At 43.1% G+C, this 17778-nt stretch overlaps 1 protein-coding gene across 4 annotated transcripts in view; it reads right to left on the bottom strand.

Moving 5' to 3' along the window:
* Window positions 1–14811: 14811 nt before the first annotated feature.
* The window catches only part of DCBLD2 (discoidin, CUB and LCCL domain containing 2), a 59505-nt gene continuing 56538 nt past the window's right edge, over window positions 14812–17778 (bottom strand). For all 4 annotated transcript variants that reach the window (XM_030962210.1, XM_030962229.1, XM_030962218.1 and 1 more), the window contains one exon: window positions 14812–17713. In XM_030962210.1, the coding sequence (XP_030818070.1) occupies window positions 17642–17713 (72 nt within the window). In that variant the 3' untranslated portion in view covers window positions 14812–17641. The remainder of the gene's footprint in view (window positions 17714–17778) is intronic.

Here is a 17778-nt window from a genome sequence, read left to right as displayed (position 1 = left end):
TATTCTCAGAGATGCCCAGCTGAAAGTCCTAGATCAACTGATTTGCTCTGTCACTTTAATATGGTATGACTTAACCACTTACAGTTTCAGCACCTGAACTTGCCCAGCCCTACAATTCTTTGCCCCTTGGATGGTTATGCTCCTTGGCAACTGGCATTTGTAAGTACATGAAACTCTGCAGAATTTGCCCTATGAGATGAGTCCAAATGAGTCACACCGGTAGATTAACCAGGGCATGCAAGGCAGAGAGGGGGGAATGAGACCACAAGAAGAGAGTACACAAGAAGAGAGTACAGTCTACTTTTTTCCTGCCACAGGGCTAACATCGTAGAAATCAAAATTAACACAAATCCTCCTAGGGGTAATTCTTGCAAAAGACAAAGACTTCCTTTTGTGTTCACAGGCCTGGAATATTTAGCTTTGGAATATCAACTCAGTTACAAACGGAACTGCAGGAGGGAGCCACCGTTCTTACAATTAAACTTTATATGTGTATAACCTTTCATGGGGATCCATCTTTGTCATGCACATCACATTTTATAAGAGAAGAGGCATTGTTAAATGGCTTCAGTGAAAAAAAATCCTAAATGTGCTCCAATTGGAATTAGGATCCAAAGGAGTAAGTATTTGGAAAGAAGTCTGAGATATTGCCTGTGATGAGATCCCTTCTAAGAGGCTCACATAACATACCAAACTCTCCATCCAAATACTGGCAGATTAGTCAGAAGAGAAAAGCATTCTTTTTAAATGGTCCTTTGGGAAGACAGGGCTTGCAGGGAATTTAGTACTTGCTGGTATATTGCCTACATTCCAGAAAAGAGCATTAAATACTGAAATACGACTGACGGAAGATGAAGTCTTTGTGAATGGGAAAGTCCAGTGCATGGCGATCTCAGAAAGGAACCCATCAAATTCCTTGAAATCCCAACACACAAGTTGTGAGCTGGCAGTGTATGCCAGTTTTTAGCAAACCACAACAAAATGCAGATGACAAAATGACGCCATTAGGTCACGTACAGAATGAAGCAGTATGAAAGAGGAAAGCAGTTGAGAGCACCAACCCTGCTAAGTAGTCTCAGTATTCTTATTGACATTAGCAGAAATTAGAAATGAGTCTATGAAAATTACAAACGAGGCAAAAGAAAAGGGAGCGATGACTACTCTGGCATAGTGTTTCCTAACAGGGATCTTCAAAATGCAAAGATTGTATCATCCTTTCAACTGAAGGAGGTATTAAAACGACACATAAGGAAATGGCATCAAATGTCAGAAAGACTCTGAGCAGTGTACTTATAGATAGAAATGCCACTGATGGAAAACCAACTAAACTGGCACCAATGCAACAGCATTGTACTAAACCCCAGAAATATCCACTGCTTCACTGTCTGCCATTCCATTAGTATGCACACAGCAGCTCTGCAACATTCCTACTGATCATCTCCTCGGCAAACTGGGAGTGAGGGCCCATAATGATGCAGGGTCCCCAGGCAGGTGCAAAGGAGAGCTGCTTTATTGCAAAAACCAGGCTTTTGAAGCAGTCAGGCCTTTATCAGTTACATAGCTTTAAACCATAACAAACATAATTTAACCAACCACCACACACCACAATGTGAACATGCGATGGTTATAGAACTTGTTGATCTACCTCTAATTCAGCTGCCTCACTTTCCCATAGTGCTTTTCTACTTAGCCAAAGTAATGGGCCTCAGCCGCAGTTTTACAAGGCCTTCCTTTTATAATGTTCTATATGCAACAGCAAACCACTAGTTTCTTCAGTGCCAAGAGTTTAGGTAGATGATTTGCATCTGCTCTTCAAGTGAAACATACTGTGGAGAGAAAATCCTGTCAGTGATGTTCAGTCATTCCATTTTCTAGACAGACCAAATAAAAAGAAAAGCAAGCTATAGGATGGTGTCCTTGCTCTTACAAAATGCCTGCGGCCATCTGACAATGAACTAGCAGAAAATCGGCAAAAATGAGACTTGAGGCAAACAACCCTTTGAAAGAAATAATGATGTGATAAATAAAAACAATGCATTTCCAGGCTATTGAGATACTTTAAATGTCAGCAAAGTATTGAGAGCAGAGGCTGAACTGATGGGGAAAGATTAAAAGAATCCCAAGAAAAACATGACAAAAAATTCTGAAAGGTATGAGCAACTGACCTGTTTAAGCCTTCAAGAAATCAGTGACTGCTGATTTAGATAGGCCATTCAAATTAATTTACAGGTGCACCTTCCACTGCTTTTTCACCTGTCAGTATCACAGGGTGATTTGTGACCATGGAGTCATGATTATTTGGATTCTGTTCTTAGCTTTAGGAGAGAAGTACAGCAAGTGAGTACCTATTACTGATGTGATACCCAGGAACACAGATTTGACACATGTCATTCAAGTCCAATCACAAACAGTAATACTAAGAGGACAGGATTGGCCTCTTTTCATGATGCACTTGTTTTACAGCCTGCTCTGATTCTAGCAAAACTTTTTCATTAGCTTCTCTCTAAAAAGGAGGAAGTCAAATTAAATTTCCTTCCCTACTGGTGCAGGTTTACCATTCAGTTTGTTGAGCCTAAAAATGGAATTGGAACTAGCAGGAATTACTGTGTTTTAAGCATCCAATCCGTTAAGACAATCTCCATTTGATGAAAGCCTACATGCAATTGGCTAAAGAATACTCTGCTTCCCCAAGACTGGATGCATGCAATTTAATCCAACTTTCTGTAACAAACACCAGTAATACAAAGTCCAGTAATACAAAAGAGTCACAAATAGCAGGAAGAATTATTTGACCATTTAGGGAAGCAACCTTCTCACCTTCTTTTGGAGTGAGCATAATCTGGTAGCCGAAGTAACAAACTTGAGGACAGAAATCTCCCTACTACTGAGAAGTTGCTGACAAGCGAGCTACCTAAGCTCTGTGACTTTCCCCTTTCCATTCACTGGTCAAGCCTAGTAGCCTAAAATTTACGGGGTCAATCAAAGACAGATGCTAATCTAGTCAGAGGTCTATGAAAAGTCCAAAAATAATCCGAGTTCTTAGACAATGGAAATGGAGCCAGAGTTACCAATCTGCTTACTTGAAACATATCCCTAAAACTTATTCCTTTATATTCATACCTAATGTATAGCCGCTAGTACAATTAGGAAAAGATGAAACTTACTGATGTCAGCAAGGGAAGGATTTTAAAGAACTATCCCCATTAATTATCATATAGACAGTAACTTTATCCTTAAAATGGAAGCCCTTTTAGTAAGTATCATTTGTGGGAAATTCAGAACTCCTGGACAACAGACCAAGAGGATTAAGCAGAAGCCGTTTATTGTTTACACGATGCACTTATACACTCTAACTCTCTGCACATGCTAGTCATGCATTTGTTATTGGTGCCTTTGTCTTGTCCACGCATTCTGCGCGCACCTCTGGGAAGATGCGTTTGGTTACAGTCCAGGTGCTTTGCTGCCCCCCATTACCAAGTTCTTGTGGTCTTGAAATTTGGTTTCTCAGTTTCTTCTTTCTTATTTTAGCACAGCTTATGTCTTAGCAACCCTGATGAATTCCAGAGGGCCCTGAGAAAATTCTGATAAGAACAGTTCCAAGCTGGATGGCTGGTGCACACTGTAGTCTAAGTGGTTCAGATACATTGCTACAAGTCTCCCTTCTTCTTCTTGCACCAGCCAGTCCCTTTCCACTGTATTTTCTACCAAGCGGCTCATCAATTTCATGATGCATGGAATAACACAAAGCAATACAATAATGACTACTAGTCATAACAAAGCTCCCTTTATGATATCTTTGAACCATCTAGTTATTCCCCATCCCTCAAACCATTCATCCAAACCCCAGTCATTCACAGTCAATTTCTTCATGTTATCTTGTAGTTGTTTGAGTTTCCTGTGAATGGATGCAGAATGGTCAGAGAGGTTCATACAACCCATTCCTTCAAACTCCTCACATGCATGCTTATGTGCTAACAACAACAAATCCATACCAGCTCTATTTTGCAGTGTGCCATGTCTAATACTATCTACGTCAGTGAGCATCTGATTTAAAATAGCTGAAGTCACATTTAGTTGTTTGACTGTCCAGCATCCCAACTTATTAAACATAGCCAAAGCTTGAGCAGGATCAATACCTGGAGTAAGGAATGATGCTATTATTCGTGCTGGAGTGCCCCAAAATGCTACATGATTGTCACAATCAGGTCTTAAACTTGTGATTGCTTTCAGTTCTCTTGCTATGTCCCACTCTCCAAATAGTCTGATTCAGCATTATGCACATGCTAGCAGCAAACATGGTTAGTTTTCCTAAGTAACAAGGACCACCAAATTAATTGGAATTGCAGGCCATGCCCTATGCTTACAGATTAAAAAGACACCTGGTGGAAGCTTTCCTACAGTCGCATTTGCACCAGCACTTCCAGGGTAAGTCCAATTGTGGCAATATTTGGTCATGTTCCGATGTCATGGAGAACTGGGATTAAAGATGACTCTATTATCTTTGGGTCATGGGACTAGGACATTGCTCATATAAGTTGATTTTGACTTTAAAAAGTAGTTTAAAAACCAGCAATAATTTCCAGGTACTGATCCTAACAAATCTAGTTCTTGGACTCTAGTCTGCTTTCATTCTGTGACTGTGTTATTATACCTGCTTGGAAGCCCTCACCGTTTGCCTTAATCCATAGCCTTTAGCATATGTCCAGTTTTGTACCACCACTGGCTATGTTACACCACTGATCCTTTGTGCTTGGTTTATTTGCTTCCACATATGGTTTTCCTCCAACTCCTACCCATTTTGCAAAACCAGTAAAGTTACTTATTGGCATACCAACTCAACATATGCAGAAAGGATCTCCTGGCATGGCTAAGGATAAAAAAAAGAAACCCAACCAGTAGCATTGGCACAAGTAAGCCACATATTCTGTCAATGCCATCCTGGCAAGTTAATGTCTTCTGCACTACAGATGTTGCCACATATCACAAGTAACACAGAGAAACATCCAAAAACCTGCACATCTACTATAAGACTATTCTTCATCCTTAACACTGGCAAAGAACCCTTCCCCTATGAGATTAGGGATAAAGTCCAAACTGACTGTGCCTCTTGCTCTTTGTGCTCTTTTCCTATTCTGTCTCCTTTGATTCCTCTCCTCCTACCTTTGGTTTATTTGTCCTCACTGCTCAGGTCTAACTCCCCACGTCCCAGGAATAAATATTCCTTTTCTGCATTCAATGGCATTGATCTTATTCTCTCTGTCCTTTTTGTTGAGCTTCCGAAGTTTGCTATGATACCACTGAATAGCCTGTCCCAATTGCTCCCAAGACTCAAACAAATTCAGCGCTTCTTGACAGGTTTCAGGGGTATTAACTGTTATTCCTGTAATTTGGGTTAACACCACCCAGGTAATAAATTTTTGGGAGTGCCGATGTCTGCACTCTATATACCCGGGGAAGGTCCTTCCTTTAAACTCACACCACCCATCTGATCTACACCCCACATATTCTAATCTCACCCAAGGATAACAAAAGCATTCACAATTCTGAGGGCAATTGATGTTCTCAGGTAGCACTGGTTGTTGGTTTATTGTTGATATTAGGGACCAGAATGTCCTTTTCAAGCCAGGGATGAACCCATTTCGCTGGTATCCATTAGGGTTTTTTGTCTGTAATGATACGAACACAACCCCTTCCCCACATCAGTAAATCTGCAGGTCCTTCTGATAACTGTGTTCATAGGATTTTTAGAACAAACTTTTGGTTGGTGCTGTACCAATTCAGAATCTTGCTGCAAACCTGAATAATGTGTTATTACTGGTGGTTCACTACAATTACCTACTAACCACAGATGATTCATAACATAGACTGCTTTCAGCACTCTATCTTGTGGGTTCAGCCCATTCTCCCCGTTTTTTGTTTATCCACCAGTCCTTTCAGTACCTGATGTGTCCTTTCAATGATAGCTTGTCCTGTGGAGTTCCCTGGAATACCTGTGCTATGCTCTACCCCACAAGCAGCTAAGAAATCCTGGGTCTGTTGGGCTATATTTCCTGACCCATTATCTGTTTTAATTTTCTGAGGCAAACTCATGACGGCAAGCAGCCTCGCAAGCGTCAAATGACAAAATGAGACCCTTCGCTTGTCAGAGGAGTGGTCCAGACCATGGCAGAAAAGGTGTCTATGGTTACACTAATGCATTTAAACCAACCAAAAGAGGCACAGATAGTTACACCCATTTGCAAGGGCCCTAGGCCATGAGGGTTGACTCCAGAACCCAATTTGCCAATCATACCCTGGCACTGTGGACAGGCATCCTGCAGTGATATTCTCAATTGTTTGGGTAAAACTTTTGCACTTTGGTGCAAAAAACTCATGAGCCCTTCTGGCTTGGCCAAACGTATCGATATTAGGAGAAGCAGAGGCCCAAAGTGGTGCCACGACTTGATCAGCCTTCTCATTTCCTAAGGCTAGGCCTTCTGTCAGTGCAGAGTGACTCTGTATGTGGGTAATAAAATAATCCTGTTTGCAAGAATTAAGTAACTGCCATAGTTGCAAAAAGATTTGCCACTACCACCGGTTTTGAATTTCCTTGAGCAATGCTTGCTCCATGCATTCAACAATACCAACTACGTGGAGAGAATCAGAAACAATGTTAACGGGATCATTGGGCCATTTTTCAAACACTAATAACAGCACATGACTCAAGATGCTGGAAAGAACCTCCTGGTCCCTCAAGGATTTCACTGAGCCATTTGCCTCTGTCCTGCCAAGTAAGACCTGCTTTAAAAGTTTTTCAGCTGGCATCAGTAAAAACTGTGAGGCCTTCTACAGGTTGTTTTGATAGCCAAGGAAGTTCTTCCACCTGTTGATACAAAGAAAAAAGCTTATGAGGGGCAAAAAGAGTGCTAATAATACCTGGAAAGTTTAACAATGCCTGTTGTAAGGTGTCTGAATTCTGCAATGACCATTGTAAAAAGTCTTTTGTTAGTGAAAGAATATTTTGGGGTTCCATTCCTGCAATTTCCAGTGTCTGCTTTTATTCCTTGATCTGGATTTTGGCTATAGCTTCCATTCGTGTGGTCAAGGATTCATTCAAATTACATGGTAAAAAGAGCCATTCTAGGACTTTTAGCGGCTGATTAGCCTAGCTATCCCCCTGCATTAGGATAGCCATCATGTGCTTTTCTCTATTTAGCACAGCCACGGACAATGGTAAATTAGGGGACCAACAATCTGCAAAGGAATTACCCAATTTAGTGGCAATTTGAGTCAGTCTTCTGTTGTTTTTCAGTTCATGCAGAAAATTGGTCTGATTTCCCCCTTTCAATAATGGCATTAGGGGCTCACGGTCTTAATTAGTAATGCCACAGGTGCTATAAACCCACTGTATGTCCCCAATTAACTTTTTGGGGGTCATCCATCAAGGTCAGAATTTCTGTACAAATAGTTAATTATTGAGGCCGAATTTGGGCTTCAGTGATAAGCGTACCCAAATATTTCCATAAGGCTTGTTGTTGGACTTTTTCCAGGACAATCTGAAGGCCTGCCTTCTGCAATTGTTGTAAGACAGGTAGCAGGGTTGCTGTATCCAGGTGTTCTCTTGCTATAATAATATTATCCATGTCATGATAGGTAAGACACTGTGCGTACTGGTTTCTCAGCAGGGCTAGTGCCCAGGCAACAAACATATAGTTGGCACATCATCGGAGAATTTTGCATCCCTTATGGCAATACAACCCACTGATACCTTTTTGCTGCCTTTGCTTTGTTAATGGATGACACTGACAAGGCAAACTTCTCACCGTCATCCTCGTGCAGGACCATTGTGAAAAAGCAATCTTTTAAATCAATAATCAACAGTTGACAATTGACAGGTAACTTTGATGGTGAGGGAAGGCCAGGCTGCAAGGGTCCCATATCCTGCATTACAGCATTAATCGCTCAAAGGTAATTTCCCTGATTTTTAAGGAATTGTAAAAATGGATGTGTTCCAGGGGCTCAGAGAAGGTACAATATGCTCCCTTTCCAACTGCTCATCAACCAGTTCATTAACATGGGCAAGCTTTTCTTTAGACAGCAGCCATTGATCAACCTAGATTGGTGTTTCTGTTAACCATTTTCATTTTAGGGTTGGCAGCCCCTCAATGACCACTGCTAAAAACCCTCATTGGTGAGACAGAAACCCATCTGGCTCAATGCGTCTTGTCCCAGCAGCCAGATTGTTGTAGTCATCACATAAGATCTCATCTGAGCCCAAACATATGCATCCTCATCAACCCATACTGTTAAGAGTGTTTTACTGATTTGAGTGATTTGCACAACTCCCACCCCCATAACAGGTGTTCCCAAGGTGTTCAGAGGTCATTTTGCAGGCTATACAAACGAGGGAACAATGGTGACATCTGAACTTGTGTCCAGTAATGCAGCTTTTGTTGTGTGAGCTTCTCCATCAGGGTTCTGAAAGGTAATGGGTTTAGTTGGTTTTGCTCCTGATAATGCTAATGTAAACATTACCTGAGGGGTTTCTGTTGACCCAAAACCTCCTTCCCCTCTATGCATGACCCCATTTCAGAACCTTGGCCTCAAATGGAACTAACTAGTGCCTTTTGGAATATGGACAGGTGGACTCCAAGTCTGCACCATTATCTCAAAATTGCCTAAATAATCTGCATCAATCAGCTCCCTTCATGCTCGGTTTTGCACTTCCCAAGTGGGGGGTCCATCTCTCCATAAATCTTGATTTAAATTTGCTGGTCCGATGCCCAAACTTGTCACATCTGTGGCATTTTTTTTTCCACTTATGGCTAGTGAAGTAATAGAAGAAATTCTTGGTTCTAAATCTCGGGGTCGGCTGTTTGTTCTCTGCCCCGAGGTGAGTTGGGTGGTCCAGGGAACGGCCCCAGGCTCTGAAGAATGAGACTGGACTCTCTGGAGTTCAATCTTCGGATTGTTTATTGTATCTTATCTATAAAATTTTCTCCCTGCCGGACAGAGGTCTGACCAGCAATGCAGCCATGACGCTCTCCGACCGCTCCCGAGGCTGCATCGTTTTTTATACTACAAATTATGTATATCATATTTACTTTTATTTTCCAATACCTATCACCTATGTTAGACAGTGCATTTCTACTCTAAACCAATCCCCAAGTGCCAACATCACAGCAGAAGAAGGAGAACAAGAAGAAGAAAGAAGAAGGACGAGACATGCCCTGTTCCCTCCATCTTGTCCCCATTACCCTTATACCAAAAATCTTAAAACTTATATTTTCACCCTGTGTGCACCTTGTAAATACACCCATTAAACCCGTATGACCTTCCAGCCCTCATACCAAACTGGCAATTCATTTGCAGGATCAAAGTCCAGCCACCAAATGTACGGGTATCATGCCAAGATCTCCGAGCCCCCCAATGGGGTCTCAGCTCTCGACGTGGTCTCAGGAGGCTCCGCACATCCGAAGTGATGTGCTGAATTCCCACACTAGAAACTGGTAGTAATCAACACAGACTGTTGCTCAGCCAAAACTGTGTTAAATTCCTGAAGCCAGAGCAAGAGAACAGAGACTTCATAGAATTAGGAAGAGTTTATTTTTCTTTCTTTTATATAGCAAAAGGGAGAGCCATTTGCCTCTGTCCTGCCAAGTAAGACCTGCTTTAAAAGTTTTTCAGCTGGCATCAGTAAAAACTGTGAGGCCTTCTACAGGTTGTTTTGATAGCCAAGGAAGTTCTTCCACCTGTTGATGCAAAGAAAAAGGCTTATGAGGGGCAAAAAGAGTATATTAGAGCAGGGCATAGAGTAGGCGATTCAGGCAGTCTCTACTGTCTGATTACCTTAGCCAATGGGGCAAAGAAGAGGGTAATGCAGTGGGAAACTTTAGGATAAAAAGGGAGCTGCATCCCCCAGCCACTTGAAAGACCCCATGGGAAATGGCCCATGGCCTTTCCCTTCATTCCAATAAAGTTACGGGACTCCTTTGTCTCTTTTTGGGACAAAAACCTCTGCCATCAAGGATTAATTCTCTTAAGAAAATGAGCACTCATCTGGGGTCCTTCTGCCAACCCATGACAGTGAGTGGGAGCTCAAGGTGCCCCTCAGCCAGCTTTTGGTGATCAGTTCCCTTTGAGGGCAGCTGGCACCGGGCAATTGGTAGAGTACCGAATAGTGTCCACTCAAGACAGACCAGTAGTGGACTAGAGGGTCCACGAAGAGTCCACAGGGAAGGACCACTGAAAATGTCACAAATCAATGGGATTTTTGGGGGAGTAAACCTGAGAAGGTACCCATAAAGGGTAGCATAGGTAAAGCCAGCAATGGGTCCTGGCAAAAGGGATGACGATCCAGAAAGATCTCCAAATAATCCCTTAGGAGAATGTTGAGGTAGTTTGCACCTTCTCCCAGATGTAATTAAGGACAATCCATGCCCGAGGAGAAATTGGGGGAGTTGAGAAGGGGTCTTGGCAACAGCGGACAGATGGTGTTAGTATGTTGGGAAAGGATTGGTTGAAGTGGAATGTGGAGGAATATGGTTAAGGCAAGTAGTGGCAGAAGGCATTTATATCAAAATTTGCCAGCTGATTCAGCTGCAGATTCTTTTTATCACCAGCTTCCAGGACAGGGAAAACAAGGAAATCAGGATGAAGAGGTGTTTCTTTATGGTGGGAAGTGGCAGGACCAGGCATGGAAGTGTGGGACTGCGAGCACGGGCTTGGAGCTTGTGGGGAGGTGCGGGCCTGGGCTGGGGCTGTAGGGCAGCCAGGGTTCAGCTTCAGGCAGTACTTGACCCCTCCACCACCCCCCCTCAGGCAGGGATGGCAGTGGTCCCCGAGCCCCATGAGGCTGCTAGACGTCCTGGCCCCCAGGAGGCTGCCAGACACCCCAGCTGCCTGTGGTGCTGCTGGCTGTGCCCACTGGGTGTGCCAGCAGAGGCTGCGTTTGGACACTACTGCAGGACAGGGACTGGCTCTAATATATGGTGGATGGCAAAGAGAGTGAGCACAAAGAGGAGAAGCAAAGAATACCTGGGAAATGCAAATTATACATGGTAGGATTAGGATCTTCTTTTAAGGATTTTATTTGGGTCATTGGAGAAACAAATTATTTTGAGCTGTGTGAGAATGAGCACCCACAGGCAGTAGCGGGGTTGGGGGCTAAAGAAAGGGCAGAATAAAGCTCCTGGATGAACTCGTTAGAAAGATACAGTAATTGTATTTAAGAAGGGATGAGGAAAAGGTGAAGGTAAAGGCGATGGCAGTGTTCTTACTGCTGCAGAGGGATAAACTGCAGGGCCTAAGGGGGCCCTTGGGACAGAAGGGGTGAGTTTGGCCACAAGGACAGGGCAGAGGCATTCCCCCCTCAGCAGGGGAGAGCCCACCCAAAGAGCGTCTTGGAAGGAATCAGTGTACTGTCTGCAAGGACACTGAAAGCAAGATTGCCCATAGAAACAACTGGATCCTTAGGAGGATCAAGTCCAGTGATGAATGGAGATGGATTGTTAGGGGTGTCAGGTGTTCCCATTATACCAGGGATCCACCACACTGGAGCCCTTGATAACATTTAGGGTGGGTCTGGAATGGGAGGAGGTGTTTCCATGATAGATACAGGGGCCTCTCAATCCACTCTGAATTTTATCCCTTAAAGGGAAAAACTGTCAAGAAGTTCTTTAATTCTTTAGGGGTAAGCGGAAAAGAAGTGGGGATGTGTTTCTTTCAACCATGATTAGTACATGTGGAAGTTGAGTTTGAAATGCATGAATTTCTGTTTGTTCCTGCTTGTAATTATAAGTTACTGGGAAGGGATTTGCTGGCTACATTGGGAATGCAAAATAACATTGTAAAAAGTGATACAGAAACTAACCGTATTGTAAGTTTGTGTCAAATCTCTGAGAGAGCCTATGCTGCAGTAAACCCCGAAGTGTGGGCAGTCCCAAAGAAATCTGGAAAATTAGCTATGGGACCTCTCCAAACTACTTTGAAGCAACCAGGATAAGTGGTGACTAAAAAGCAATACCCTCTTTCCAAGGCAGGGAAAGAAGGGGTTGCAGCCTATTACTGAATCCTTGTTAAAGGCAGGTCTTTTGGAGTTGTGTATGTCTCCCTAGAACACTTCTGTCCTGCCCGTTAAGAAACTGCACGGACACCAGAAGGAATGCAGAATTTTAAAGTGTTAGGGGGAAAAAAAAGCAGATTAACTGAAGCTCATGCCCTAGCCCTTCTGGACAGGGAAAAAGAATTTGAATTCTATGTGGATGTTAAACAGGACCATACTAAAATAATTTTTCTGTGGGAACATTGGATTACATGGCAGCCTGTTGCCTATTTTTCTAAGATGTTAAACCCAGAGGCCAAGAGGCTGGCCTCATTGTCTGCAGAATTGTGCAGCTATGGCTTTAGCAGTAACCAAAGCCCGAAAACTGATGACAGGAGAATGTTTTATGAGACTTATGAAAGTCTCACATCAAATTAAAGTTTTGTGAAGCAAAAAAGCCTCTAAGTGGATGTCCAGGGCTTGGTTAATACAGTCTAAAACTTACTGAATGGAACAAAAAGATTTAGGATTTAGAAATGGGGAAGGGTTTAACCCAGTCTCCTGTTAAACAAGGACTTGGAACAGTCCTGGAGAGGGGGTCCAGGAAAAAACCCATGACTGCATTCAAGTGACAGATCTCCAGACCTGGGTTAGGGGAAACTTAGGAGACACCCTCTAGGCTTAAGGGAGGAAATGTGTTTATTAATGAGCCTCCACGGGTAGTAGAAGGGAAGCAAGTCACAGGAGACGCTATTATCAACGGAAGGGAATTAGAAGAAGGGAGGATGTTGCTGTGAATTAACATTCGTACTGATTCTAAGCATGCATGTGGAGTGGTATACACGTTTAGAAATCTGTGGGAGGAAAGAGGTTTAACTTGCAGGGGAAAAAACATTAGCGCATGACAGCTTAATTACTCCTCTCTTGGAGGTGGTGAATTTACCAAAAAGAGGGGCAATGATGTACATTAGGGGACATCAGGCAAGGTACTTGGAGGAGGCAATAGGCAATTGACTGGCAGATGAAGAAACTCAGAAAGGAATACTTTTGCCAGGGCTCTCAAAGACCCTCCCTTTGCTCCCAGTGACTCAATCACTGCCAGAGAATCTATCTTTTCCACCAGAGGAGCTGGAGATATTTAAAAAGAGTGGGGCAGAGAGAAAAAGGGAATAATTGGTTTTCAAGGGATGGCAAACAATGGAGACCAGAAGCTCTGGCCATACAAATATTATAACAACTCCATGAAGGGAATCATGGGAGTTCTTGAGGATTGGCAGAAGCCTTCCTCAAGATGTATTTTGCTGTGGGTCTTTTTAGTCTGGCAAAAGCAGCTGTTGAAGTTTGCTTGATTTGTGCAGAAGCCAATTACAGGGTTACAAAGAAAGCTGCCAGGGGAGAGAGGCCTTGGGCTGTATGTCCCTTCTAAAGATGCCAAGTGGATTTTACTGAGATATCCCAAGTGGGAAGGCTTAAATATCTTCTGATAATAGTATATCAGCTAACAAGGTGGCCAGAAGCATTCCCAACTGCTTCAGCAGCTACAGCATCATCTATGAAGGTATTTTTGAAACAAATTATTCCAAGATACAGGATTGTAAAGGAACAGACTCAGGGGAGCTAATTTTACAGGAAAGGTTCTTCAAGGGGTTACGGCTACTTTAGGAAAACAATGGAACCTCCATACCCTCTGCCACAGAGCCTGTGTCAGGTAGAAAAAAAAAATGAAGAGCGAAATAAAGAAACACCTTTTGAAGCTGGTAATAGGCACCAAGATGCCATGGGTAGGGCTTTTTCCATTGGCTTTGGCAAGAATGAAGGCCAGACCCAGAAGAGAGAATCAGTTCTCTTCCTTTGAATTACTGTTTGGAATTCTTCACCCAGGTAATTCTCAACCTATCGGGATGTAGAGGTAAGTGATGTATATTTAAAAGAATATGTGGCCAGGATACTGTCTCTTGTGAAATCCCTTCAACCAGAAGCTCAGCTGGCATAGCCCCTGCCTTTGGACTTTGGCTGTTCATAACATCCAACCAGGGAATTTAGTCCTGCTTAAGGAGTGGAAAGATGCACCACTGGTGGCAAAGTGGCGTGGAACTTTCCAAGTGTTACTGCCCACAGAAACAGCCATCAAGACAGCTGAATCCATCACACTCTAAGGTCAAGGTCTCTAAGGCCCCAGAGATTTGGACATCTCAACTAGAGAAGAAGGACAGCAGGCTCTAACTGACAGACCACTCCACGGGAGTAGTCCGGAGCACCAGCCAGTGCATTGACATCAGGGCAAGCCACGTGTACCTACCCACAGACTGTCTGCTGAAATAGTCTGGATGGGCATCCCTCTTTTAGAATCTCCACTCACTGGGGGGCTACTACTTGCTGTCATTGTTTTCTTTATCTTAGGTGGTTTCTGTGCATTCACTAGCCACAGGTGGTACAGAAGACAAGATGAGACATTATGAACTCAAACTACATTTACTCATCAAAGAGTAATTATGACTGAGTTCTTTGTATGAGGCACTGCGGTGCTGGAATTCATATGAAGAAGAGGAAAAAGCACAAGCAGCATCAGCTTTACTCAGTAACTGGCAATAGCCATGGTCTGGTTGAAGACTCAACCAGCAGCCTCTCCAGCAGTGCAGAGGGGTTGAGCTGACTGGGGACAGGGACCAGCCCACCTGCTGCCAGGAAACTGTCGGAGACTGGGCATGATCCCATGTAACTCACAAATAACCCTGGCATTTCCACAGTGCAGATGAATTAGATACAAGGTAGGTGTTAACAGCAAACAGACTGAGCAATACGTATGTACAATTTATTTAAAATACTTTTTAACATATAAAACCCCCTCACTATTTATACAGTCTAAGTCCTAGCAACATATACAAATACTGAGCAACTACAATACATGCTGAGGTAAGAACATACATTCTGGGAGAATACTCAAGCCAAACAAGATTGAAATACATTTTATATACACATGTAAGAGAGACCCATGAAATGTACCTTCCCTTTATTGTACACAGGGAAATTCCAGTCTTAGTGTGCCATGCAATTTAAACCCAACTGTTACATGTTCAAATATATCTTAGCCCTAGCAGACAACATGTCCAAAGTCTGAAGTAGGAGCACAGACTGGGACCAAATTCCTTCCAAAAAGGGGCTCACATTTTAAAAACATCCATTCCTTTAACAGCTTATGCTCCTCAGAGAATGAAATTGCATTATCTTTGCTTAAAATATAACCCACTGCAGAGAAACTGCATAATTCTTAAACCACCTTAGCCTTCAGCTATCCACAGTTCTACCATTCCTGGTCTGCAGTAAAAATCAAATCCAGGTGTGTTATTTATACTGACTTGGACACATCCATTTATTTTTATGATAGATTAATTTTTCTAAGCCTAAACTGGTACAGGTTGAGAATGGAAAGGATTCTTAACTTCGCTGTAACCGTATTGTCACATCTTAATGGAAACTAAGAACTTCCCACCCCTTGAAATAAAATCAGCTCAGATAATTTCAGTCATAGTTGCTGCTGATAGCTAGGAACAGTTACCTGTTTAAGCAAAACAACAAAGATTGCAGACTAGTTTTGTCAGTCAGAAAAAGTTGCAGTAACAAAAAAGAACAATCATAGGCAGGAATTTGCTGTTCACAAATGGGTCTTATTTACCATCCTTACATTCACATTTAGGCTTAAGGCACCGAGCTCTAAAACAAATAACTAAAAAATGTCATTCTCAATTAATGAGAATGAATGATCAGAAATTCTACAACTGGGCTTTAAGGTATCACAGAGAACGTTCAGCATCTTTGCTGATGACAGTGGGACTGAGCACACCTTCAGCGAGTTTGCCCACGGCACCAAACTGTGATGTGCCATCAACATGCTGGAGGGAAGGTATGCCATCCAGAGGGACCGGACAGCCCTGAGAGGTGGCACCTCCTGGAGTTGAAAAAGGTATTGTCCTACACCTGGGTCAGGGCAACCCCAGGCTCACAGACAGCTTGGGCAGAGAAGTGACTGAGAGGAGCCCTGCAGAGAAGGACGGGGGGTGATGGTTGATGAAAAACTCAACATGAGCCAGCAATGTGCTCTGACAGCCCAGAAAGCCAATGGGATCTTGGGCTGCATCAAGAGGAGCATGGCCAGAAGGGTGAGGGATTCTCGTCTGCTCAGGTGAGACCCTACCTGGAGTGCTGCATCCAGCTCTGGTGCCCCCAATATAAGAAGGACATGGAACTGCTACAGCAAGTCCAGAGGAGGCCACGAGGTTGGTAAGAGGATGGGAGCACCTCCCCTGTGGAGACAGGCTGGGAAGGTTGGAGCTGCTCAGACTGGAGAAGAGAAGATTGTGTGGGAACCTCATTACAACCTTCCAGTACCTGAAGGGACCCATAGGGAAGCCGGAGAGGGAGTCCTTGTCACGAACTGCAGTGGCAGGACGGGGGAAATGAGTGGAGACTTGAAAGAGGGGAAGTTTAGGTTAGATAAAAGGAAGAAATTCTTTACTGTGAGGATGGTGAGACACTGGAACAGGTTGCTCAGAGAAATTATGCATACCCGCATCCCTGGAAGTGTTCAAGGCCAGGTTCAATGGAGCTCTGATCTAGTGGAAGGTGTCCTTGCCCATGGCAGGGGATTGGAAGTAGATGATCTTTAAGGTCTCCAACCCCAGCCATTCTATGATTCTACATAATATCATATTTTAGATGCTGAACAGGCCACAAGTGATTTTTGACTCCAGAGTTTATATACAGCCCCTCTACAAACAGATTTTCAGGGGTAAGTGAGGATACTTTACTGGTGATAAGGCATGGTGTCAGCCCCTTGAACAGCACTGCAGCTTCCATTCAGACATTTTCCACAGCATTTAAGGACCTGGGCAGTAAAGAAGGCTTTGAATTTCATCACAAACAAACAGTAACACCTGAAGTCCATAAAACTGGGCTACTGTGTAGGGAGGGGGTCCACATATATGAGTTGATTCAGCATCCTTCCAACAGTGCTGTTAGAATAAAAATACAGCATTTTTATAGTAGAATTTTCTCCTACTTAGGTGAGAAAGCTGTGGGTGTTTTTCCTAACAAGATAAAAAATGGCAAATATGTCATTCAGACTGTTTTCATTTTGTGATAACCTAGCCAAAATGAGTCTACATTACCCCAGTAAATGACTGATTGCGATATTTTCATAGTACAGAACACTGGAACATTCAAAGGATACAAATTCCAATAAATAAGTTGGAAATGGACACTCTTTGGAATAGTACTCATTCATTTGCAAAGGTTTTGGAATCTTTCATGCTTCTAATAAGAACAATCATAAAAAAAGCCCTAAGGCTAAATTTGGCAGTTGTGCTAAAACATACCATATGTGCTAAATGCATGTCTAACAGAAACTGTGCACCATTAGAATATTTGTGTGCTTCCTTAAGCACTCACAAAAGTATGTACAGATCTTTTTTGTATAAGCTCACACCTGAACACAGAATAATGGACACTGGGGGAGGGCAGGGCAGGGCCTTTCTCAATTCAAGTCACCTCCAAGACCTGAATGCTTCTTGCACTGAGCATCAGGGAAGTCTGACTTGGAGGCAGATGATATTCAAGTGGCCCTCACAAGCGTAGGGAATAATGTAAAAGCAGTTCCCAGGTAGTTTGCTTTGTCAGTCCGTGCCTCCTGGATCCCTAGGAAGAAATACGACTGAGTGGCTTAAGGTGAAGAGGCAGAAAAGAGGTTATACAAGACAGCA

Source organism: Camarhynchus parvulus, chromosome 1, assembly GCF_901933205.1.
Source record: "Camarhynchus parvulus chromosome 1, STF_HiC, whole genome shotgun sequence".
Lineage (NCBI taxonomy): Eukaryota > Metazoa > Chordata > Aves > Passeriformes > Thraupidae > Camarhynchus > Camarhynchus parvulus.
The sequence above is the reverse complement of the archived record's forward strand: the minus strand, read 5'-3'. Positions and strand labels throughout refer to the sequence as shown.